Source organism: Leuresthes tenuis, unplaced genomic scaffold, assembly GCF_036924035.1.
Source record: "Leuresthes tenuis unplaced genomic scaffold, fLeuTen1.0.hap1 SCAF_2, whole genome shotgun sequence".
Classification (NCBI taxonomy): domain Eukaryota; kingdom Metazoa; phylum Chordata; class Actinopteri; order Atheriniformes; family Atherinopsidae; genus Leuresthes; species Leuresthes tenuis.
Genome location: NW_027325356.1, coordinates 3411456 through 3438632, shown reverse-complemented (window position 1 = coordinate 3438632; position 27177 = coordinate 3411456). Strand labels below are relative to the sequence as shown.

Genomic DNA, 27177 nt, shown 5'->3' with positions numbered 1-27177 from the left:
TGGTGAGCTTTAAGTGACCCGGTTACCAGTTATGTTTCATTATAGACTCATGTTTTTAAGAAAAGAACCACAAGAAAGAACAGAACCGATGTGCAAACAAAAGCCAGCTTCCAGCTGATTCTATCAGGAAGTGTGAAGAAGTGAGGAGGGTGGTGACGGGAAAAGGGTCAAAGGCTGAGGCGCGTTGATGTCTGATGGGGTCATAGAGGACCGAGCTGCTCAGGTTCAGCAGTCAGAGAGGAGATAACATCCATGATCCAGGAAACCAGGGCAGGCCGAGATTAAAAAGTGGGACAAGTGATGGAAGAACTACGCTGACACGAGATAAACCAGCCTCAGGCAGAGAGGTTTCCTCCGAGCCTCCACAAAAGATGTGCTCGGTTCAGGTCGCTGGCCCTCAGATTTTAGTAAACACATCATACATCCTGCACATGTTTTATCTGAGAAACACAGACAAACAGGAAATTAGAAACAGAGCCAACAAAACAGGCAGGAAACACAGGAAGAGGAACGCCATCAAATCAAATTAGCAGCCCTTCTCCTCCTCACGGTTAGAGAGAAAACCTTCAATTAGCGCAGGTTGTGCACATCACCCGACAAAGGACCCGCCCCACGCCGTTAACGGCAGTGAACCACGAAGGCAGCTCTGTCCAGTTAACGCCGAAGAGTTAGTGTCCTGTATTCATCTGCTCAGCCGGCGGGGGGGGGGCACACGTGTGTGCAGCATCACACAAAGGAGACGGAGGCCATTCGTCCCGCGGGAGAATCTAATATAGCTGTTTACAAGCAGATGTTGAATAAAGACACACAATGCACCCTGCGTCCTCCAGGCAAACCCATTCAGCTCCTCTGCTCAATGACAAAGCAGCACTGTCCCATTGAGTTTACCATCCAGGGTGGATGATTGGTTTCTCTGGATCAGAGATGGACTGCACAGCTCTTACTGATGCTGACAGCGTTTGAAACGGGACTTTTTCCCCCCAGAAGCTCTCTTCTGTGTGCTCACATGCAGCCCAGCTTCAGCGCAGTCGAATTATGAGATCCCCACACTGTTGATAGGCAGGGATGGAAATATTTAAGTTATAAAAATGTTTATGGTAATCACCCGCCTTCAAAGCCTCACACCAACCACGAGGAAGAGGAGGAATTCTGAGTAAGATGGAAGTTGAAAAGTGCAATGACTTGAAAACATTCTGCAGTCTCCAACCAGAGCCTGTGATGTACTTTTAATCATCCTCAGTCTGTGATGATCCTCCATGTCCCTCTACGGTCGACCTTATTCTGCCAAAATATTTGTAACCCCACAATCTCATCACACCAGCAATCTCCATTCAGAAAAATGCACACGGCAAATAAAAGAGCCCTGGGGCAGAGGAACAAGGCCATGCACCCAGCCCTGATGTCTATTACATCTCAACATTCATTCTTATCCAAAGAACATATTAGACAACAATATGTTGTTTCTAAAGGCCCTGTAGGGACTTCTAAGCCACATGAGTGGGTATAGCTCCTCTGGGCTCCGTAGCAGTATTCATCGGAGTATCGGCTCATTGTTTAGCTTCCCTTTGTACCCAGTTATACTTCTGCTAAGGAGCACAATAGGTTTTCAGATGAAAATCTCTAACAAGAGGCTCGACACAACCTGCACAGCAGCGAACAGACAGACCGACTCGGAGAGCTGGAGAACACGGTGGATAATTTAGAGGCTGAAAATTTCTTTCAGGGAAATGGAGGAGACCAGCAAAGCTAAACACAGAGGAAACACCAGGCTTACATTTCTAAGACAGAACCCTGAATGATTGATCAACTTGGTGTGTAACTGCTGCTTGTGAATGTAAGAAGTGATAATGATGATGGAGATGGTTCAATGTTGTGTTCACAACGAGTTTTTACTGCCCCTGAGAGATTAAAAAGACTCAGTTTCAATACAGGGGGTCCATAAAGTCTCTTTACAGTTTAAAATGTATATTACAAAGGCAATTGATGAGATATCTTACTCAGGTTTGTTCTATTTACTTTTAAATCGCATTGCATTTGTGCATTTCAGGCATCATGTAGATGAAAAAGATGTTAAATGAACCCCTAAAAAATGGATATTCCTCAAGGAAATGCTCAGTCTGTGTCGTGGTTTATTGAAACAAAATCGGAAACTACAGAAGTATGGAAGAGATCCACCGTCAAGTTCGTGTTTAAAACAAATCATGCAGAGAAATATAGGTTTTTATCTCACTTAGCAACAGCTCCATCCCACACACCTGCACCGTGGAGATGCCTCGTTTGAGCCGTCCTGAACATCACATCATCAACAAGTCCTCAGCGTGCAGCTCGGAGTTTTAGTCCACTTTAGGAAAGTCTCACGTTTGAGCCCTTTTTCCACTTCTATTTGTGCAAATTTCAAAGCTCTCCGAGGTCAAACTTTTAAGCAGAAATGGATTTGTAACAGAGCCGGATTGATCCAACGCTGACAGCTCCTCGCACAGATAACTGCCCGGTGTGAAAAGATAAAGACTGCGATTGAACCCCGCTGCAATTTCAACAAGCCTGGACGCTTTGCGTGTGCAGCGGGTGGAAAAGGTTGGAAAATAACAAAGCAGATGACAGCATATTGAGCGTCATGGAGATGTTATGCAGAACACACAGCGATATCCTGCAGAAACAGAAGCAGAAATGCAGCTGCTGTGGTTTAAAAGCATCTAAACTCTCACATAAACGTTTCTTTGGTCTTTATTGTTGCTCAGATCTTTGTTATCTTTGACTACAGAGATCACAGCACACCTGCTGCAGCTGTTCAACCTGCATCTGAAGCTTCTCTAAAGTTCCCAACAAACAGAATCCTCCTAAAAAAGTCCAGTCTGCTCTGATTGGTCAGCTTCACCGGCCTGAGCGACCACAGCCAACCACTGCAGATCAGCTCTGCTGGTTGTGTAGTGGTGTCATTTTAATTTGAGCATTTCATTAGAACCAAAATCAGGACTTGCAGGTTAAATGGACCAAATTATGTATATTTAAGGACAAATACTGATCAGAAGCTGTGAAACTAGTTAATGACACTATGATAACTTCAGGGAACATTTATTGATCCAAGTTAACCTGGAGTGTGAAGGTGTGTGACATTAAAAACCTTTTTCTAGTGGATCTACTTTGAGTTTAAAAGGCACAAATCTAAAGAACTGTGTTTAAGATCTGCTGATTCCCTGCCAAATCCAACCCCCCCTTTTTGGCTCATTTATTAAATCGACCTTTCAGATACACCCAGTGTTCGTTTTATGGAGTTGTAGTCAGCAGATGTTATGCAACGATGATGTTGCTAAAAACTTCTGTTAGATTTACAGTCGACAGATAAATTTATCTCAATATGTCAATAGAAAGGGACAGATGTGATAAAAACATAAAAACACGATCCTGGAGGTGATTTGAAGGGTCTCAGAGTATAAACCTCGGTGCAATCTGGATCTGTGCACACAAACAAACCCGTCATTCAAAGGCTGTGATGTCAGCCTCACATTCTCTGTCAATGTTTGCAAAAGATGCCGTTTCCTTTGGATGGAACTGAATCCTCGGCTGGTGAAGTATGTTTAAACTCCTCCAAGGTTATCATTGTGCTGCAGTACATACGGAAAAGATTTATGGCAAAGTAAGATGTGCTTAACAAGGTAAAGGAGCTAATCTGTACGATCCTCCATCATTCTGCGACTTCGTCTCATCTCATTTCTAAATGCACCTAGAACCACAAACTCTGGCAAGATATCTGTAATTGTGCGACTTTAAGAAAGGAAAATCATGTAAAAACTTCATTCTATTACTTGCTAAGTTGTATTTAAATAAATGTAAATATTCTAAAGCAAAACCTCTCATTTTGGGGTTTAAGAAAGAAGTGAATTAAGACCTTATGGAAACATCCAGAGGCGGTTAAAGCTGCTCCCACTTCGATAAGTGTGGATAAATAACAACATAGTGGCCATCAGTTTGTGCTTTAAGGCACCTCACAGTCGCACATAAGACTCCATAATGTGTTAGGATTTAATCACTGTTTGGTCGGTACTTTTGGTTTTCATTTCGTTACATGAATATATATGAATATATTCAGGTTTTCCACTTTTAACATCCACAGAAACACGTGTGAGGAGCTGATACAGGATGGCCGGTGGCTTTAGCATGCAGACCGTCGCTCTGGTGCTGTTACCAGGGTCTCTGCAGGTTTCAACCAGTCAAATTTAAGACTTTTTAAGACCATAATAAATACAATTTAAGACCCATTTCACAACCATACTGGCAAAAAAGCACAAAAGGCCTGAAGGAAACTCGGAGGACTGGAATTACTTTCAAAGTACAGGATTAGTTATTTTGGACAAAATGCTGAACCTGACTAAAAGCACCAGAAGCCTCTATTGGGAGCTAATATTTGTTCTACTGTTAACTTTGGAGATGAAGCCCCCCCCCCTCCTCCTCTTTTTGAATTGCAACACTTGTATATAAACGAAGTGAAGAAGAAGAAGTGGACTATGAAGGGCCACATTAACGGAGACATGAAACTACAGTAACTGCGGTAGCATTAGCTGACGTGGAGCAGAGTGTCGGGATTTTACTTTGTGTTCTAACATCACGTCAGGGTTTCTCATCAGTTTCATGCGTGTGTCAGTGCACGTAACGTTAGACTCGTTTCCTGAGCGGAATCCAGAGGAAAATACACCGTTAACGGGACGTCGCTACGCGACAGCAGCTCGTCGCTATGCAACAGCAGCTCATAGCTGTGCGACAGCAGCTCGTCGCCGTGCTACAGCAGCTCGTCGCTACGCAACAGCAGCTCATAGCTATGCAACAGCAGCTCGTCGCTATGCAACAGCAGCTCGTCGCTATGCAACAGCAGCTCGTCGCTATGCAACAGCAGCTAGTCGCTGTGCAACAGCAGCTCGTAGCTATGCAACAGCAGCTCGTAGCTATGCAACAGCAGCTCGTTGCTATGGAACAGCAGCTCGTCGCTATGCAACAGCAGCTCGTCGCTATGCAACAGCAGCTCATAGCTATGCAACAGCAGCTCGTAGCTATGCAACAGCAGCTCGTAGCTATGCAACAGCAGCTCGCCGCTATGACAGAGAACATGTGGTCAGGTCTGAGTTCACGTGTCAGTGACGGCGCACACGGACCAGAGACACATGCCAGGTGCGCCGTGCTGCTGGTGACCCCCCCGCTTCATTAAAACACCGCTAACACAGCGGCGTGCACAACACGCACAACACAACAACAAGCTAACAACACGCTAACGAGCTGTGCTGGATAAGTTCTGACCGGGGTGCTCAGGTACTTTAGTTCCCTTGTTGTTGCTGCTCCTCAAAAATCGAAATAATTAAAAGAAACACTGAAGTTTATGCATTTGTTTTAAATAAAAGTAATATTGATACATTTGTATTTAAGACATTTTATGAACTTTTAAGATAATTTTAGACATTTTAAGGCCTTGAATTCAAATTATTGGATTTTAGACCTTTTAAGACTTTTTAATACCCCGCAGATACCGGATAAGTTCTTTCTCTTTTCTACTTCGAGGTTACTCAAGATTTGTTCGATTTAGGTACAATAAACACTTGTTTAGCCTGGTCCTGGTTTAGCCTGGTCCTGGTTCCCTGTCTTTACATGTGAATCAGCAACATGAAGCGTTTACATTTCAGCATTTTTTAGCCTTTTTTCAGACATCAGATCTGTGGGCAAACAGCTATTACACACTCTGGAGAGACATTAAATGTAAGAGCTGATATGTGAGAGCTACTCACAGACCAGACATGAGTCGTAGTAGTTTTAAAGATATCATAATGAAAATATATATGTATAAAATAGTTGTGACTAAATTTGGAAACTGAAGCACTGGCTAAAGAACAGGCCTTTTGTTTTCTTCACAGAGGGGATCGTTTGAGGGTAGGTGGGGGAGATGGGTGCAATTTGAGCCTCTAGAAGTCCTACAGGAGTTTGAAATGACTGCAATATAACGTGTTTAACTGCAAATGATCCGCTTTGATAAGCTGAAGTGTATGAAATGGATCCGACTACATGGATGCACGTCCATGGGAAACTCAGTCAAACACCGAGTTAAAAAACTGTTTTTCAGTTTCTGTTTCAGTTAATAATAAAAACAACAAAGAAAAATGAGTTTCTCCTCACATCAGTCATGTTTCATTCAGTATTTTTGCCCCCCGTCTCCCTTCTGGGGCTCTTCCCAACACTCATGTAGGAAGAGAATAGAAGTAGTTCTATGTTATCTTTATGCATTTAGCAGATGCTTTCATCCAAAGCAACTTACAGGTAGGCAACTTACTATTGGAGGTAGTAGTACCTTTCATGCAGGGGATTTGAACCCAGGTCTTCCACATGAAAGGTGGCAATCATACCACTACACTATCCAGTCTATTGTTCATGATGGTCTTTATTTGCAGTGAAACCATCGCCAACAGTTTATGACACAATCCCAACCTTCATCATCACAGATACCAGGTGTGTTGAGTCACAGATATGAATCACAGCTCCACGGAAGGCCTGAAGGGATAAACTTACGGACACACAGCTCTCCACTTTCATAGAAGCCGGGGCAGCACTGCGAGCGCCTCCTGTACATGGTCCTCACGCCTCTCCTGTAGGCCGTCTTGTAGCTGATCCTGGACATGCAACACAAACAGGCCTTAAAAATCTCAGGTACTTCGATAAATACACGGCCTGCTCTGCACTGAGAATGAAAACCGGAGCAGGTTTATGTGCGTCTGCAGCAGTGAACCAGGCTCTGTAACAACACATTAATCACCACACTTTTAAAAGATGAGGAGCCACTTCGGGGAGTTCCTCCCACTCTGTCAAGGACACTGATTTTTCCTGACATTTCAACCTCACATCCTCGAGTCAGCACAGCTAAACTGGAGCTATAAAGCTTAATGTGGCCATTAAAGTCAATATGTCGACGACTGCTCCTCAAAATGAGCGCAGCAGGCAGCGCTGAACTGTTTGTTACGCGGCTCACAGCAGAGGACGTACTTCCTCCGACCCTCGGTACGCGAGGTCTTCACCGAGCAGCTACACCTCAGAGGTAAAGAAGACATAAAACTGGAAAACAGGAAGATATAAATAGTTTAAATTGGCTGCTTAGTCCACACTGTAATAAACCGACTTGATTTTAAAGCACTTAAGCATCCTGTTTGACCTTAATTTGCAGAAGGAAAACATTTAATTACTGGTTTAGAACACAGAGAATACAAAGTACAGAATAACTCAAACTTACTTAGCATGAAGAATTAACATGACAAAACAATGTAGCAGAGAACAAAGAGCATAAATTCTTGGTTTATGGGTTTCCCTGTGTCTCAGTTTGGCCTTGTTCTCTGTAGTCTCCTGCTCTGTGTCTTCATTAGCTTGACTTCCTGGTTTATTTCCACGTTTTTGTCACATTAGCTTCCACCTGCCTTCAGTTTATACTCTGTTAGCCGCCCCACTGCCTGCACCTGTGTGTCATATATCAAACAATAACTATGTTTAAAGTACCGTGTGTGTGTTATGGCTGCAACGAGTCGTCGACAAAAATCGATAATAGAAATAGTCGACTATTGTCGCCAGACGTGTTTTTCCGACAGAGTGAGACATCGCATTTAATTACAATCTCTGCGGAGAGTCGCACATGCGCAACAGCGTTTCGCGGTAATGTCTGCGTCCAACACATTAGCTACATGTACCAAAACCTCTAAAGTTTGGGAGCATTTTAGCCTGGAAACAGCGAATAAAAAGATTACTTTCAAGGTTTGTAAAGCAGACCTTAAGTATGACGGCAGCACCTCGGTGATGCACGAACATTTAAAGAGAAAGCAGGCGGGCAGTTGAACTAAACCGAGTCTGACTCGCCTCGATAAGATTCAAGTAACATCCAGGCCAATACCTTATGGTTTTGATGTACATTGTACATTTTATAAGCGTTACTTTGCTTTAAAAGAGAGCTTTAACGTTACGCTTGACAAATATTCTTAAATTAAATGCATGCAGTCCGAAGAAGAAGAAGCCACCATGAACCCTTTCTGCAGAAGAAGCAGCTGCCCCCACTGAGTCAGTAGAATAACTGGTTTTAGATCAGACATTTTTATTTACTTTTTGTATGAATCAGCAGCAAAGTTGAATAAAATATGCATTTTTCATTGAAGCACCCACCTTTCTTGTGTTTATCATCATTTGCCACATAATTAAAGCAACTTCATGCTAAATTTAAGAAAAAATTAATAATTATCCGATTAGTCGATGAATCGTTTCAATAGTCGGTGAACAGTCGACTATTAAAATAGTCGTTAGTTGCAGCCCTAATGTGTTTATAATAAATTAATTAATCAAAGTTCATCAATAAATTCACTCGATAACATCCATATGAACAGAAAAGCTCATCTAAGTCCACAGTTTCTGCACCGGGGATACGAGACGATTCATTTTCAGGTGAGTTCACCGCAGACAGAATGAGACAGGATCTGCTTTTTATGAATCACGACTCCTCTCTCATCACCTGTCTGTGCTTTTCTGAAAAATCAGCAGTGTGCAGAGCACCATTTGGAGCTCTAATTTTACTTCCTTCGGTTTTTCTGTCAAGCATCAAGATTAGAAGGGAAGTTTAAAGTTTTCTAAGCATTTCTAAGCATTGATTTAAACACGAAGCACAAAGAGTGACAAAAAGAAAACGGCACACACTGTCATACATGAAGAAGAGAGACCGACACGGCTGCTTTATGACGACGCCTTCAGCTCCAGCAGAGCCGAGCCGAGCTGAGTGGAGCCATTTTATATTGTTTGTTAGTCTGAAACAAATGTTTGAAATTGAAAGTCCGGTTGGGAACATCCTCTCTGCAATAGGTTCTATCATTTGTCGCCGCCGCAGTGTAATAACGTGAGATTTAAGGCGTTTTGGGCACATTTACACGCTACACAAACAGGAATATGAATGAAAAATCCTGTCTGCAACTCAAACAGACACCATAACTGACATATTATCGGAGAAAACACTGGAATACAGCTGTGCATGTAAGCATGTGCACAGATTTAAAGAGAGACAAACACTATATGCTTCTCTGCTTCACGCCTTCAGAAACTGAAAGCCTTTAAGTGCGCTTCAGTTTTTATGTGCACATTTTGTGCAGCGAACATCACATTTTGGGTTTTTATGCCTCGTCACTTCTGCATCAGACAGTTTATTTTTCCAATTGAGGGACCTTCATGTTGTTTTTAGGTTTGAGTTGTTTTAAATTATGAAAACTTATGAAAAAAAATCTTTTGAATTTGCTTGAACTGAGAGCGCTCTGACCGCCGTCTACTGCAGATTAGACACCAAGAGCTCAGCACTGCCCTGATTAGGCTGAGGAAATAATAAAGTGTGCATGTGTGTGTGTGCACGTACCTGTGTCTGGTGCATTTGAACCAGTTCAGGATGTCAGTGCAGCGGGTGTAGTAGACCTGGTCGAATGGATGGGCGTAAGACTCCTGCACAGTTACTGCATAACTGCAGAAGAGAACCAAACCCGAGTTTAACAGGCTGAACAGACAACGTCGAGTTTCCAAACCAGTAAACTTCTGTTCACCAAATCAAACGGCCTCAAACATCAAATTCAACATTTTATACGGGATTGTGTGAAATCTGGAGCCTCCAAAATCCATCCATCCATCATCTGCTGCTTCTCCGGGGGTCGGGTCCCGGGGGTAGCAGCTTTAACAGAGAAACCCAGGCCTCCCTGTCCCCGGCCACTTCCTCCAGCTCTTCCGGGGGGACCCCGAGGCGTTCCCAGGCCAGCCGAGAGACACAGTCTCTCCAGCGTGTCCTGGGTCTTCCCCGGGTCTCCTCCCAGTGGGACGGGCCCAGAACACCTCCCCAGGGAGGGTCCAGGGGGCATCCTAACCAGATGCCACCTCATCTGACTCCTCTCAATGCGGAGGAGCAGCGGTTCTACTCCGAGCCCCTCCCGGATGACTGAGCTTCTCACCCTATCTCTAAGGGAGGCCCAGACACCCTGCGGAGGAAACCCATTTCAGCCGCTTGTATTCGTGATCTCGTTCTTTCGGTCTCTACCCACAGCTCAGGACCATCGGTGAGGATGGGAACGTAGACTGACCAGTAAATAGAGAGCTTCACCTTCTGGCTCAGCTCCTTCTTCACAGCGACGGGTCGGTGCAGCAACACTGCAGACGCTGCACCGATCCGCCGTCAATCTCACGCTGCATTCGTCCCTCACTGTGAACAAGACCCCGAGATACTTGAACTCCTCCACTTGGGGAAGGATCTCATTCCTGACTGGAGAGAGCCTCCAAAATCATTTTTAGTTATTTTTAGCAAACAGTTTTTCTCAAATCCGGACACCAGAGGTTGGAAGATTTTTCTCAGAATACTACAATTGAAGAGCATTTTCTTTTAAACTGATCATCAGGAACAGGAAGTATTGATCCCAGAGAGAAGGCACAAAAATGTTTTATGGCCTTTGATTTCTGTGGAAAACTCTTAACTCACAGCATGACTTTGTCCCTGTGACACACACCTAGTGGCAGGTTTTCAGTGTGTTTTCACCTGAGCCAAACCCTTTTCACAGGAAGTGAAAACTGTAAAACTCAGAGTTAATATCCATTTGCACGTTGCCTACTGATCACAGGCAGAGATTATCGATCCCTGCCCTCCATGTGGCTCCATCCATCAGAAGTGGCTTCGTGCTTTTTACCCGGCACGATGCTGAGTGGTGAGACCACTCAAGCAGTCACATCACCGCCGCTCTGAATTTACGGCCACCGTGTCCCCCCCGAAGTCAACCTGAGCCCTTTCTGCATCTGATTATTGGTAAAACCCCGCGGCCTTGATTTGTGGCCGAGTCCATTAGTTCACTGCAGCGTTTTGAACGGCTTTATATCATTTGGGGAATAGAAGAAGGGATCGAAGTGCAGGAACCGACCTCTCCCAGCGGCTGCACACGTTAGGGTCGTCCGGGTTGAGGGGTGACACCCGAGAGACGAAGCTGAGCAGGTTGAGCCACAGCAGGGTGTGGCGGGAAACCCTGCCGGCCGCCATCGTCCTCCTCCGTCCGCCCTGGAAGAAGCAGAGAGAGAACGGTGAGGAACCAGAACTCAGCTTCAGGTGCCGACAGTCAGAAAATACCTCCAAGAAAAAGACATGAAATTAACATTCAAGCTGAAGAAAAGCAACATGATGGTCACGATTAAACCTGATTAAACATTTGATTCGGAGCATCGAACAGCACCGAGACACACTTGTTGCAACAGTTTGGGTCTCGTGAAGAAAACATTCAAACAAAAACAGAGAGCTTACAGGTCAACTCATTCTGTGGAATAAGCTGCCAGTAAATGTCTGGGAAGCAGACACCCAGCAGAGCACTTTGCTCTCAGGCTGCAGGTTTCCTTGTGGTTCCCAGAGTTTCTAAAAGCAGAATGGGGGGCAGAGCCTTCAGTTATCAGGCCCCTAAAAGCAGAATGGGAGGCAGAGCCTTCAGTTATCAGGCCCCTAAAAGCAGAATGGGAGGCAGAGCCTTCAGTTATCAGGCCCCTAAAAGCAGAATGGGAGGCAGAGCCTTCAGTTATCAGGCCCCTAAAAGCAGAATGGGAGGCAGAGCCTTCAGTTATCAGGCCCCTAAAAGCAGAATGGGAGGCAGAGCCTTCAGTTATCAGGCCCCTAAAAGCAGAATGGGAGGCAGAGCCTTCAGTTATCAGGCCCCTAAAAGCAGAATGGGAGGCAGAGCCTTCAGTTATCAGGCCCCTAAAAGCAGAATGGGAGGCAGAGCCTTCAGTTATCAGGCCCCTAAAAGCAGAATGGGAGGCAGAGCCTTCAGTTATCAGGCCCCTAAAAGCAGAATGGGAGGCAGAGCCTTCAGTTATCAGGCCCCTAAAAGCAGAATGGGAGGCAGAGCCTTCAGTTATCAGGCCCCTAAAAGCAGAATGGGAGGCAGAGCCTTCAGTTATCAGGCCCCTAAAAGCAGAATGGGAGGCAGAGCCTTCAGTTATCAGGCCCCTAAAAGCAGAATGGGAGGCAGAGCCTTCAGTTATCAGGCCCCTAAAAGCAGAATGGGAGGCAGAGCCTTCAGTTATCAGGCCCCTAAAAGCAGAATGGGAGGCAGAGCCTTCAGTTATCAGGCCCCTCTCTGTGGAACCAGCTGCCAGTTTGGCTTCAGGAAGCAGACACCCTCTCTACCTTTAAGATCAGGCTGAAACTTTCCTTTCTGATAAAGCTGATAGTTAGGGATGGCTCAGGTGAGCCTGAAACATCCCATAGTTCTGCTGCTATAGGCTTAGACTGCTGGGGGACCTCATCTGTCACACCTTTCCTCCCTTTGCTCTCTTTTTCCCTGTTTAATTTCTCAAATGATTTTCTGTCCATGTGACATTATTGTGGTTATTAACTTGTGTTTCCCTGTTCCAGCAGGTATCCTTTGAATGGTGTTATGGTGTTTTTCCCCCCTCTTTTCCCTCTTTTCTGTCTTCTCAAACCCCAGCTGGTCGAGGCGGATGGCCACCCTTCCTGGTTCTGGTTCTGCCAGAGGTTTCTTCCTGGTTCTGGTTCTCCCAGAGGTTTCCTCCTGGTTCTGGTTCTGCCAGAGGTTTCTTCCTGGTTCTGGTTCTGCCAGAGGTTTCTTCCTGGTTCTGCCAGAGGTTTCTTCCTGTTAAAGGGAGTCGTTCCTTTCCACAGTCCCTCAGGCTCAGGACGGGAGATTGGACTGAAGACAAGTTTCGGTCCAATCTGTTGGTTTCCTTAGCTCGGATATTATTTTTTGAATTGGCTCCATATGAATTAATTGGATTATTTTGAAATTAATGAACTGGATTTTATTGGATTATGATTACAATGAATCGAATTCCAATTGGCTTGAATTGGACTATATTATTTAAGTGCCTTGAGATGACAATTGTTGTAATTTGGCGCTTTATAAATAAACTGAATTGAATTGAAATTCTCTGACACCCCGAAGAACAGACGATGTTTTACAATCTGTGGGAATTAAATTCTGAAGCCGCTCTGAGAAACAAAGAAAAAAAGAGCAAATACTGCAGTTATTGGGTTATTCTGAGCTGTGGGGTATTTCAGATGAATCCACCTTTACAACCGTAATGCTTACTTCAGTGTGGTCCTTCCCTTAATGCCTCAGACTCTGCAGAATTCCTCTGAATAATGAGATAAAGACGAGGTGGAATCACTTTGTGGCGTTGAAGACGTGAGAGGAAGTTACTGTAGTTCCACTCTGTGGTGTGCAGAGCGACACTAATGACGAGCCGAGGATCCCAGTCTGCCTCTGCAGACAGGTGAGATTAACGGATACTAAGCAGGTGCTCAATTCTAACTCAGACATTCCCAAACTCACACATTTATCTTTTTAATAATGTATCAATCGAGTGGAGACGGATCCATTTGGTTGGTTAATGCATTCATTTGTTTTCGGGAGGTTTCTGCTGTGTTTTTAACTTTGTTTCTAATCACTCGCTCTGAGATCAACGCTGTTATGGAGGCATCCGCTGGCAAGGTTCTGGGGTCCAGTCGAATAACTGAATGAAATGACCCCGAAGTATCTGAGCAGCAGACGTCATGAGAGCCGTTTGAATCCTCTCGATGTGGTTATCTTAGCTTTATTGGTGTGGTTTGTTGGGCTGCATGTTGATGTGGTGGTTAGCTTTGTTGTCCAGATGGCTCCTGATGGAGGGCTGCATTGGGATTGGGTCCCGCCGGGTCCCATGGGACCCGATTCAAATCTCGGGACGCGGTATGAACTTTGCTGCGGGCGGCTAAAAAAAAACAAAAAAAAAATGTGGGATCGGGATGCAGAGTTGCCAGGTGTACGATAATTATCGTATTTGTATGATAATTTTGCCCAGAGTACGATCAATAATCCCAAAAAAGGCCAAATATACGATAATTTGACCATTCTGTGAATGTCTGGTTGTAATCAGCCTGTGTGTCGGATTTTTTTGTGAACCCTGAAGGCATTTCCATTTTCAAATCAGTTTCAAGCCCATCGTGCTTTTCTATGTGAGCTACATGCATCCGTTTGCCTCAGAAGTTCCTAACAGTCGGTGCCTCCAGGCCTCATGATTCGGCTCATTAGTTCCCACTCGTCTTTGTTTACGGGGACATTTAGCCGAACGCACCTGCTGATGCAAAGCAGTGAGTCTGTTAGACTCTATTCAACACTAGAGTGACTTTAGCATCAATAGACTTGTTATTTTGGTTATAACGGGTGTACGATAATCTCCCTCAAAATACGATCATTTTATGTCTCGGGTACGATAAAACTACATTTCCCACCTAACCAACGGTAAATTCTATTGCTGCAGTATTAATTATTATCAAAGATCTGCTGTTGTTACAGATGGATCACTAAATAAAATAGAAATCGGCTAATAAACATTAAGCTAGATGAAGGGTAGCAGAGAGAAAAGTGTGGTAGAAACCTTCAGAGGTCTCCATCAGCGGGTTGTGGTGTTGTTTCTGTAGCTTAGCAACAGCTCAGCTGATGATGTCACACTTTACATCCGTGCACAGTAACTGCTGCGTGGTCAAATGTTTCAGCATGTTGGAGGTATTTCCCCCCTCTGATGTGATCACAGCTCTGCAGCTGGCCCTGGTTTTGTCCTTTTTGGTGAAATATAACCAAACTTTGGAGCTCGACGCCATGTTGGAAACATCCGGAGCCAAAACACGAAGAGAATGACGTCATCGCACAAATGCGTCGGACGTTAGCGGAACCAATAAACGGGATCGTTCGACAGGCGGATTAACGATTCCACGGAATCAAACTACTGGGAACGGTTCCCATCTCCAGCTCCTGTAGAAATACGTTGTTTTTTTAAATCAACACCCCTGGAAACATTTTTGTAAGAGTTGCAAGAGGGAGGCAGAGTTAGATATATAGAGTCATATATTTGTACTATATAACTGGATGAGAATCGTTAAGAGAACCGATAAGGAACTGAAGCAATAAACGATATCGATAATGGAACCGGAATTACTCAATTCTTAACAACTCTCATCCCTAACCTTTATCAAAAATGCAAAAATAGACTGTTTGAGTCAGAAAAACAACCAAAAAAGATTCCACCACTGGCTGCATTTTCGGTTTTGTCCAGTAGGTATTTCCTTGGATCTGCTTTTGTTTTTCTGTCATCTGTAATTATTCGTCTTCCACATTCCACTATTTACACAAAAATAGTATAAATAATAGTATAGACATCCACCTTTTTAACCAATATGGAAGGAAAACTGTAATTACAGCAATTTACAAAAGTGGCCAAGAGAAAATAACTGATTTATAAAAAAAAATTATACATTTTAAGAGGAAAAAATTAAATAAAATCACCGAAATTGGTTGGCAGCAATTCTGTAAATGTCAAAAAGCAGCAGTAAGAGCAGTGAATGGGTTGTAAATACAAACGATGTGAACAACAGATTCACAAAGCACTTGGGAAAGGAGAGCTGAATGCACACCATGAGCAAATATTTCAGAAAGGCTGAATATGAAAAAAGGAAAGAAACGGCACAAGCATACTGCTGAGTTTCCATTCAGGAGATGCAGTGCTGTCGATGAGCGGTTGTGCCTCAAACACAACCAATTTGGTTTCAAGAGAAATCATTCACTGCTTCACATAAACATGAGCTACAACTGTAAAAGGCAGCAGCAGAGAGTCATCACTCGTCGCTGATTTCTCCCAGAAATGGCCAACACCGACGAATCTCAATGCCAAAAGACTTACAGGAACATTGATATTCGCTTCACACAGCAGGGAACGGTTACTGCCAACACCCTCACATGAAGTAAGGGGTAATTTAGGGCAATACAAGTGCAAACATCCGAGTAAATTTCAGGTCTGAAGTGTCTCCACGGAGGAGCTGGCAGCTTCCAAATGTTCGCACAATGGCCGCCTCCTGGGAGCGGAGTTGGAGGCAGCAGTGGACATGTGACTCAGACCTCGGGCCCCTTCAGCGTCACCCCCCCCCCCCCCCAACAGCCAGAAATACGGCGATGGTGAACAAACGCCTGAGTGACAGAAGCGCCACGAGCCAAATTCTCCCGCCCACGCTGTCCTGCAGAAGAATGACATTTTGATGTTCATTTGTGGACACCTGCTGGAGCGCTATCATTAGGTGGGATACGAGGAGAAGGCAGAAAAGGACAATCTCATCAGGTGTCTGGCTGTGTGGAGACAGGCTGCAGACAGGTGAGCTGGTGAATCAGCCTCCTCATGATGAAACCATCTCCACTTACAATCCTAATCACTTCAAACGGTTTTTGAAACTGAAATAATCCAAATACTGTATCTAAAGGCGCAAAAATTACACATTGAATGCTGAAATATGTCAATTGTTTTCCATTTAACAGCTGAGTTTCTCTTCTTTTCAGAAGAGCAGAGCAGAACGGTCGCTGGAGTTTGTGTGAAAAGTTGATATAAAACCCAGATTCCAGAAAGGGAGAAAATTAAAATACTGGTTTGCAAATTATTTCAACCCGACGACATGTGAAATCCAAACATTTCAAGTAATTAAGGTTGAATGTTTGCTGCAAGTGTGACATTGATCATAGTTACACTTTAAAGCATGAGACACTTATGATAATGGACATCTACTTGTTAGTTTTTACTAAATATAATGAAAAAAAAATCAAATAATTGGAGAAAACGTCACCATTATGATGCTAATTGATTTGGACAAATATGACCAGATTCTAGTGAAAGAAATCTAAACAATTAAAATATTTACAAAGTGATATTACCATAAAAAACATGTTTATTTCCCTGAATAATTAAAACTAATTGTACTTGAACAAATTATGTTGAATCAATCAAAAGCAAATGTTCGTCCAGAATGACGAAACGTTCAAACAAGAAATAAGACTTCTGAGGTTCATTTGTTCAAATTAAATTAGAGCTAATTGGAGGCATGAATTAAAACAACTGTCAGATCTTTTTCTACTAACAGTGTCCCACGATGACTGCTCAGGCTCACAGAGAAACATGAAATAGTCACAAAAATTAATCAATGTTTGAGTTTTATCGCGCTACAGGACACATAAATGACTAAAATAGACTGAAATAGATGCATTACATTTACTAGAAAGATGACTGCATTTGGAGGTTGAATTTAATGAACTTAAACAATACTTTAATAATAAAAAACGGTAAATTCTATTGCTGCAGTATTAATTATTATCAAAGATCTGCTGTTGTTACAGATGGATCACTAAATAAAACTGAAATCGGCTAATAAACATTAAGATAGTTGAAGGGTAGCAGAGAGAAAAGTGTGGTAGAAACCTTCAGAGGTCTCCATCAGCGGGTTGTGGTGTTGTTTCTGTAGCTTAGCAACAGCTCAGCTGATGATGTCACACACAGGGTCAGCAGGTAACTCAGGTGAACTCTCAGGAGACATCATGGACAGAAACTCACAGCCAGCAGATCAACATCTGGGCTGCAGAGACGCTCCAGGATTCCACCATCTGTTGTTAACCAGCTCTGTGATCCTCCTCCTTTACTGTTAGCGCTCTGTCTGCAGTCTCTGTCTGCCCGGATAGTCTTAAAGCTGAGCAGAGAGCTGTTAGAGATGTTCCTGCAGCCAGGTCTCCTCCTGATATTCCTGCTCAGGGATCTCACATTTCCCCTGATCATCAGCGGAAGAAATGGTTTAAACTTCCTCCTCCTTTACTGTTAGCGCTCTGTCTGCAGTCTCTGTCTGCCCAGATAGTCTTAAAGCTGAGCAGAGAGCTGTTAGAGATGTTCCTGCAGCCAGGTCTCCTCCTGATATTCCTGCCGTGTCCTCATCAGGGCTCTGAGCTCGTCCAATTTTTTTTCCTACCACTCTTCCCACGATGATCAGGGGAAGAAATGGTTTAAACTGCTCCAGCAGGTTAACAACTTTCCCGTTGCCGTGGTTACGCATCATAACAGATGTGGAAAAATTCCCAGAGTTGAAAGCAGAATCCAAGCCAGCACAGAAAAACGTTTCAGAAATCTGTGTTTTCACAGAAAAAGGAGGAAGATGCAAAGAAAAAACACAGTATGCCCTGAGCTGCTGCAGAAGGCTGCCTGCCTCCAGGGCGGCGCCATTCTGGATCTGCATCCCTACAACGCCAACACAGTGTGGATATCATCTACCACCGAGGTTGAACTCCAGTTATAAAACTATTACTCATGTTTGCTCGTGCTGGACGGCCGGCCCTGTCCACAGGCTTTAGTTGTACCAGTCAGCTGTCTTACAAATGTATTGATTTGTTTTCTATTGATCTAATTGTGCATCTTTACAGCTCAAGTAAATCTCAACATGTATGTAAAATCTTTTTGGAGAACACAGTTTTCCCTTTAGATCTCGTTTTTGTCACCAAGAAACAAGCAAATTAATCTGTAAAGTTTAAATGGAATAAATCTGAAAGCCATAAAGTCTTCTTAAAGCTGCATAAACGCAGCATAATAACCCTGCAGAACACTTACAATTTAACACAATTCTGTGTTGCCTTCAGACACAATGAAGCTTACCTTCGGCTCAGGTGAGGAACGGAGATCTGTTGGGATCTGAATCAACAAGGATTTCCACACTGAAGATGAGACCAGACCTCAGAATCCCTGGGTTTAAGACAGAGAAAAATACATTTAGGATTAATGTTTTTAATCAGCTTTCAACACAAAGAGGAATTATTTGCAGCCACACGGGTTATTAATCAGTAACCATCAACCGTTGTGTGCTGCATGAATTATAGAGCTGGTTCTGTTAGATTCTGCAACCCCCCCCCCCCCCATACTTTAGCTTTTTTCCCAAGTTTTCCACTGCAACATCTTAATCATCACCTTTTACTTGGATACACCAGAGGACACCAAATCTGCAGAGAACTCACTTCCTGTAATTAATTCAATTTCAGCAGATACAGGTAGAAGCTTCCATCGGAGATCCTTTAAGATTAAACACAAAGATTATTCAGGACCCTCAAATGTTCAGTCAGCAGTGGTTTTACCCGAGCTCTGCCATATTTTATCACTGCAGTTTATGAAAATTAAAGGGACATCAGAGCTGGCTGTGGATGAGGAAGGTTTAAGCACTTTAAATAAATTCTCATCCGTCGCACAGCTGCATCACCGGCAAAGTTGTTCAAACTCTGAAGCTGAGCACAGTGATTTGAATTATTTATGAAATGTCAAATTAATATAAGATGTGTTGGAGCAGGAATTTCTAAAGGCTGGCTTTTATGACATGGAATCTAAACAAAAAATGTCGTGTTTTAGCTTTTATCGTGAGAAATGGGAGTAAAACAGAAGAGTTTCTGCTTATTCTCACATTGAAAAACTGCATTTACTCTCTTCACATCCACCTGTCCAGGGGCCTCGTGTCTGAACTGTGCACACGTACAAAAATATTAAGCATGCCAGTTTCCACCCACACTTCAGGGTGGATAAAAATGAAGCTGGTGCAGGCAGAGCTGAAAACTCTTCTCTGGATCCTGTCAGCCGCCAGCATCAAATTGCAAAGCTCCAACTCGTCACTGAAGTCCCAAAATTTATGTTCCAAGTCCAGAATCTGAAGTATTTAAGTACGATTAGTTTGGATCAAGTTTAACACCAGAAAGATCAAAGCAAAGAAAAATACAACAATTTTACACCTAAGTACTGGAGAGAATTTTTGTCCTTAACTTTTCTCACACTGGAGAGCTTTGAGCCGTTTTCCACAGGAGACGTGCTTTATTTTTACATGATAGGAAGTAAACTGAACAATTTCCCCTGATCATGTGACCTGGACATCTTACAGTCGAGGAGAGGCGGTGCACACAGATCCAGAGCCCCTCTGAGGTGGGAGAGCGCACACCGAATGCATCTGTGACCTTACATAAATGATCAGTGGGTGATTAAAGCGATGAGGTGCAGGTAGTCAGCTGTGACCTGTAAAAGGGAGAGTAAACACGATAGTGTCCCCTCAGATCACCGATTTACAGGACCAACACGATGACTGGCTCATGAGCTTTTCTCTCGGTGCTGAACCGGACCTGCAGCCACCTCTGCTGAGCCGAGGCGGCAGTCTGCAGCTCCATTATTCCATGTTTGTACCTTTGGTTCTTCTTCTTCTTCTTCTTCTTCGCAGCTCTTTACTAGCTGTTGCACGTGTGCTTAATTTCATATTCAAGTCAACTTTATTTCTGTAGCACCTTTATAATATAAATTTATTTATATTTATTTATAATATATATAGGAATGCAAATAAAACAATTAAATATAATAGAATGGGGTGGCCAGAATGGCGCCGCCCTGGAGGCAGGCAGCCTTCTGCAGCAGCTCAGGGCAAACTGTGTTTTTTCTTTGCATCTTCTTCTCTTTTCACAGATTTCTGAAACATTTTTTCTGTGCTGGCTTGGATTCTGCTTCAAACTCTGGGAATTTTTCCCACATCTGTTATGATGCGTAACCACGGCAACGGGAAAGTTGTTAACCTGCTGGAGCAGTTGAAACCATTTCTTGCCCTGGTCATCAGTAAAATCAGATAAAATAACAAGATGAATAAGAATTAAAAGGATTAAAACCAAGGTAAAAGTCAACCTGCATGATCAGCTGCCACTGAGCAGGATACCTGGGTACCACCGAGGCAGCTCATTGGCTGACCTGAGACAGCGGCGTGCATTTTAACATAAAATAAATGGACCGTTAAGGCACAAAGGAACAGATTTGGTATCATATGCGATATTGGACTGGTTGCCGATGCAGAGATGCCCGGACAGGTGTGATACGGCCTTCACCAGCTTTCTGAAGCAGCTACAACTTCGACCTCAGAGCACGATAAACGCCTCCCTGCACAGAGCTGCAGGTGTCTGATCTCATCGTGATGAAAGCAGACTTTCTCCAGGTCGTTAAAAGAAAGAAGCCGTTTCATCTCCATTAAAACTCTTAACGTATAAAAGCTGGTTTTTAAAACTGCAATTTAAAGATAGATTTAAAGTTAGGATGTAGCTCCCAGTGGGAAGTTGGCACCAGGTCTCAGAGGGGGGATAATTCTGAGTATCTTTTTTAAATATGGACCCCAGTGGCACCATAGAGGGAAAGCAGCATTGGACCGACTATGGAGGGCAGCCAGAGGGGCTGAATGAAGATTTAAACCACATGAAGCAGCACCATCAATAGCGACTACTGTTCTACATGAGAAATTAGGATATCATGGTCCACATTATCGGGCACAGCAGACAGATCCAGCCATCAGCAATAAATAAGAGATCATTAAAAACTGTTAACAGGACAGATTCAGTGGTGTGGTGCGAACTAAAACCCGACTGAAACACCTCATTGGTGCCTGATTTATTCAGAAAGTGAAACAAAGAGTCATCCATATTGTTGTTTGAATGGTGTTTCTGTCTCGATGTGCTTTTCAGAGAACAGTTCGGGCGGCAGCCCCAGATGCCCAGGCCTAATAGCATCTATCCATCACAGATGTCTGATCGGCCTCAGATTACTTTGCAGCAGGATAGCAGAGAAGAAGAAGTAGTGGGAGCTGTACTTTGGATATAAAAAAGAACTAAAACACCCTGAATCATGAGATTTTTTAGAGTGTTGCCCCTTCAAAGTCTAACATGGGTCTAACATGCAAATTATCCATGGCTGGAGCATCAATTTAACCTTTTTATGACGCTGCTAAAGTGTCTCGTTTCTGTCTAACAAACTCAGAAAAACAAGCATAGAGCTGGAGCCACCGAGGACCGTCTCAATCTGCATGAACAAACTTTGACAAAGCATGTGGAGAGGAGCTGGCGCTGTATTAAAGGCACAAAACTGACGCTAAGTTCACTTTGCGTGAAGCTAACGGAGACGTAAAACTGCCCCTGGAACTGTTTTCTCTCTCCTGAATCCGTCTGTGCACTTCTGCCATGCGTCGGCTTTGTGCTCAGCGGGTCCTGCTCTTCATAAACGGCAAGTCGCACAGACAGAAAATCAATGGAAACACTGTTATTGTTAGTCAAACGATATTTCCCCTGCCCTGATGAATGTCTCAGCGTCAGCGTTGTGCCGCGCCGCGCTGTCACATCGTGAGCTTCGACAGAGCTGCTGCAGACGCTGGAGTTATGAGTTTACAGGGGAAGTGGAGGAGATTTATCTCTCAGCAGCAGTGAAAAAGACACTCTAAAACAACTCTATTAAAATGTGCATTAGAAGCCGTTTCTGGTGGCTCACTAAGGATTACACTGACATGTTTCTGCCAACATGTTGGCTCCTCATAAATACAGCCTTCCTGAGTTTGTCAGCCTTTAAATGAGCCTGTGATGCTCACGGACACTCATTACATTGATTGCTTGTGTCTAAATGTCGCCCAGATTTAAAGTTACATTCCTCATGCATTTAGAGACTACAAATACTTATTTCTCTGGCAGAGTTTTACTTTTACCAGTTACTGCAACACAAATATCTGCATTTTCTAATCGATATAGTTTCAAAAGAGCCCTTTGTTTTTGTTTCAGTGCATTTACTGGAAATGATCTTTCTTTTGCATCGTTTGGCAGATGGATGGGACGCTAACAACAAGAAAAGATGACGACTCCTCAATGCATCCATCAGCAAACGGACATGAACAGACAAACCAAGACGTAAGAGTGTTAAACAAGCAACAAGGAGGAGAGTGGAAGAACTTTCAGAAACACCTGAGGTCAGCAGTTCTGACCTTTCTACAAAAACATCTCCACAAATCTGACCTCCTGCTCAGGAACTCAAGGTTTGTCAACCCCAAACTTCTTCAGAGAGACAGTTTACCACATAAACTTGGACAAAGCAATATTAGCCAAGAAATCACATCCATATCAACTAGGTTTACATAGAATTTCATGGCTTGGTTAAAAATCCATCTGTGGAACCAGCTGCCAGTTTGGCTTCAGGAAGCAGACACCCTCTCTACCTTTAAGATCAGGCTGAAACTTTCCTTTCTGATGAAGCTTATAGTTAGGGATGGCTCAGGTGAGCCTGAAACATCCCATAGTTCTGCTGCTATAGGCCCAGACCGCAGGTTTCCTTGTGGTTCCCAGAGTTTCTAAAAGCAGAATGGGAGGCAGAGTCTTCAGTTATCAGGCCCCTAAAAGCAGAATGGGAGGCAGAGCCTTCAGTTATCAGGCCCCTAAAAGCAGAATGGGAGGCAGAGCCTTCAGTTATCAGGCCCCTAAAAGCAGAATGGGAGGCAGAGCCTTCAGTTATCAGGCCCCTAAAAGCAGAATGGGAGGCAGAGCCTTCAGTTATCAGGCCCCTAAAAGCAGAATGGGAGGCGGAGCCTTCAGTTATCAGGCCCCTAAAAGCAGAATGGGAGGCAGAGCCTTCAGTTATCAGGCCCCTAAAAGCAGAATGGGAGGCAGAGCCTTCAGTTATCAGGCCCCTAAAAGCAGAATGGGAGGCGGAGCCTTCAGTTATCAGGCCCCTAAAAGCAGAATGGGAGGCAGAGCCTTCAGTTATCAGGCCCCTAAAAGCAGAATGGGAGGCAGAGCCTTCAGTTATCAGGTCCCTAAAAGCAGAATGGGAGGCAGAGCCTTCAGTTATCAGGCCCCTCTCTGTGGAACCAGCTGCCAGTTTGGCTTCAGGAAGCAGACACCCTCTCTACCTTTAAGATCAGGCTGAAACTTTCCTTTCTGATAAAGCTTATAGTTAGGGATGGCTCAGGTGAGCCTGAAACATCCCATAGTTCTGCTGCTATAGGCCCAGCCTGCTGGGGGACCTCCCATGATGCACCTCTCCTCCCTCTGACATCATTGCTGTCATTAACTTGTGTTTCTCTCTCTCAGCAGGTGTCTCTGGCCTGGTGTTACGCTGCTTGTTGTCCCCTCTTTCCTGTCCTCTCAGCCCCAGCTGGTCCAGGCAGATGGACCCTTCCTGGTTCTGGTTCTGATGGAGGTTTCTTCCTGTTAAAAGGGAGTTTTTTCTCTCCACAGTCGCCTCGTGCAGCTCAGGACGGGAGATTGGATCAAATAGCAGTTAGGCAACTTTACTCCCCAATGAGATGACATCTGTTGTGTTTTGGTGTTTTATAAATAATACTGAATTGAAAATGTGGTCAAATATAAAGTCCTGTCAGACTGGAGTGGCTTGAGTCTCTTTGGCGCCCTGCTCAGCTGACCCCAGCCTCAGCTGCCACTGCACAAGATCCTACTGTACAGCAGGGTTAAGCACTCTGGTTCGATAACTGAATAGTGAGCTGTGAAGAGATGGAAACCCTGCTGTGACAGTGGGACATTATAGTAATAGAGACTGGAGCAGACTGCGGCATCACCACAACAAACAGCCACACACGATAAAAATAGATAATTTCTACATCCATTTCTGCTCATTTCTGAGAGACAGCTGCTCTCTGAAGAGTTTGCCTTCTAATTCATGGGCTTTAAATTCTAATATCTAATTATACAGAACTCAGAGAGCCCCACCTCCATCGCCACTCATTAGAAAAACAAGATAATGCTTATTGAGTTTTCTATTTCAGAAAAAGACCCCACACATTAATCCATCTATTTATTTAACTTCTGAGGAGGACTGAATACTCTTCCAGCTTCTGTTGTTTAAAAAATGAGAAAAGCATGAAAACAATCAGAAGATGCAGTGAAGAAGCCTCAACTAAAAACAAGAAGCTGGATTCTACTTCCAGCAAGGGACGGCTCATCTTTACTGTTTATTTAAACACCGAAAACACCTGGTTAGGTTCAGGAAGAAGTTCCTGCTTTCAGCTAAAGCGCTGGGGTGGGGTGTTGATTACAGATTCAGGGCCAGTGATCAACATATCGCATATCTGTGAACTTTAAACTACTTTCAATTTTAAAACTACACTGATGGATGTTTCCGATTTGGACAGATACAAATCTGTAAAAGAATAAAAACATAAATGTGGAAATATACACAGAAATTAGCATGTAAATAACATCTAAACTGAATAAAAAACTGGAAAATAACGAAAAATCAAAAGCATCTTCATCTATTCTCACATTTATTTGTTCATTTGTTTCTGCATGAACTTCTTCTACATCTTGTCAATGTAATTTGTTGCATTTCTAAAATAAATTTCTCCATTTTGTGTTTCCTGTTCAAAATCAGGATTGAGCTCTTTATTCTAAAGTTTTGTTTTATTCAACATTTTCTGAGTGAGAGCGTCTGATCCTCCATCAAAGCCGGCTGTAACATGCAGCCAGTGTGGATATTCAGATGACCAGCTGTAGCAGCAGCCTAATAATGGGGATAATGATCAAGTCCAAGAAGCTTGTGTAAAAGTGATTTCACCTCCTCCAGCTCCGAGCCTCCCAACAACTCTGCTCTGTGCTCTCATTATCCGTCTGACTCCATACCAGCCAGCTGGCCTGGCCCAGTCACACCAAACCATGTTAATTAATGAAAAACACTGGAATAAAATCACGTCGGCTTCAGACTTTGATTTGTAATTCTTTGATAATGTGTAATTCTTCTGGAAACTTGTGGCGTTTCTTTTAAGTACAGGATGCACATTTACGTAAACATGAATAAAACTGAGCCGAATTTGAAGGGATCCTGTCACTGAGGCCAGAGCCGATGCAAAAGGTTCAGAAAGAGAAAACATGGCTTCGTCAGTTTGGGTTTCATTTGCACAGCTCAATACAGTTTAACCATTGTGAGAAAACACTCAAAACATCTGCACAACAGGCTGCTTCTGCCAGTAAACAACAGCAAAAGTCCCACAGGTTAACCAACTACACACACAAATGGACACAAGTCGTCTCACATCAGACTAAATCTACTTCAAACACTCAGCAGTGGTGGAATGTGCTGCTTCAGGCCTTTAATATGTGACTTCATTGACCTGCAGGTTCCCCCGTGACCAACACTCAGCTGCACCGTGATGGGCAGTTAGTGTGCTGACAGAGACAAGTCAATCTCCTCCTTAGTAGCCTCCACGGGCTAAACTACTAAAAAATGACGGCACAAAGCATCGTTTCCTGCACCTGAGCTTTAAATTAAAAGGATTGCACCTGCCAAACGCTCTCCAATCAATCCAGGTGTGTTTAATCAGCCTGGTCCTGTGAGAACAGATGAAGTTTGTGGAAGTTTGGAAGGACAGAGGAAAGATAACCAAACTTACGCTGACCTGCGATGAAGCTACACTGGTGTGAAACTCCCAATGTAAGTTTTATAAATACTTCATGTAGAATAGAATATAAAACGTTGCTTCACTGTTAAGGTTGCTATAATAAAAGCTAAAGAAAAAGCCACAAAAGTAAAAGCTGTTTCTCACACAAAACATTCCCATGTCATCACATCCCGACTCCTGATCAAAGGCCTTTTAAAGTCAGCTTTCAGCACCTTTACCATCACTTCCTGACACATAGGGACCTGCTCCACAAGCTTCAAAATACCCGTTATCCTTCTGCAGCAGCAAGTGATGCACCGGCTGCGCTGACAGCAAACAGCAGCAACACTTTGAATATTCCATCATCTACAGCACATAACACCATCAAATTCAGAGAATCTGGAGGCATCTCTGTGTGAAAGAGACACAGCTGAAAATCTACACTGGGTGTCTGTGATCTTCAGGCCTCGGGCAGACCTGATTCTGTCCTGGAAATCACTGCCTGGGCTCAGGAACACTTCCAGGAATCACTGTCTGAACACAGCTCAGCGAAACATCCACAGATGCAGGTTAAAGCTCCATCAGGCAGAGAGGAAGCCACATGTGAACATGATCCAGAAACTCTGGACTGAAGCTCATTTAAAATGGACTGAAGCAAAGAGGAAACTGTTCTGTGGTCAGATGGGTCAGAACCTGATGCTGCTTCCTCCAGATTAACGAGGAGAGGGACCATCCAGCTGGTTATCAGCTCTCAGTCTCCTCTGTTCCCAGAAGTTGCTAAAATACATGTAAAAACATGTACTTGTCCCAACTTTGAATATCAACCATAAATGGAAAAAGGGCAACAAAAAGGCTGAAGAATAAGTGCTAAAGGAACATGTTGCAGCTCATCAGGTTAGATGCAACATGAAAGGCAGCAGCTGCCAAATAGAGACATAAGTTTGTGCCGTTTCTTTTTGTTGCACAGATAAACGGGACATGTTCTCTATGATGCTGGATCACCTCATTAAAAACAGACCCGATTCTGTCCTGAAATCCCTGCCTGGGCTCAGGAACACTTCCAGGAATCACTGTCTGAACACAGCTCACCGAAACATCCACAGATGCAGGTTAAAGCTCCATCA

General features: G+C 43.7%; 1 protein-coding gene across 1 annotated transcript in view; it reads right to left on the bottom strand.

Annotated features, from left to right (window-relative positions):
* LOC140302314 (multiple epidermal growth factor-like domains protein 11) overlaps window positions 1-11058 on the bottom strand; it is a 130382-nt gene extending 119324 nt beyond the window's left edge. The window contains exons 1-3 of the mRNA XM_072381147.1: window positions 10935-11058; window positions 9401-9502; window positions 6544-6644 (exon numbers count right to left, since the gene is read on the bottom strand). Coding sequence (XP_072237248.1) covers window positions 6544-6644; window positions 9401-9502; window positions 10935-11050 — 319 coding nt within the window. The 5' untranslated portion in view covers window positions 11051-11058. The remainder of the gene's footprint in view (window positions 1-6543; window positions 6645-9400; window positions 9503-10934) is intronic.
* Between the last annotated feature and the right edge of the window lie 16119 nt (window positions 11059-27177).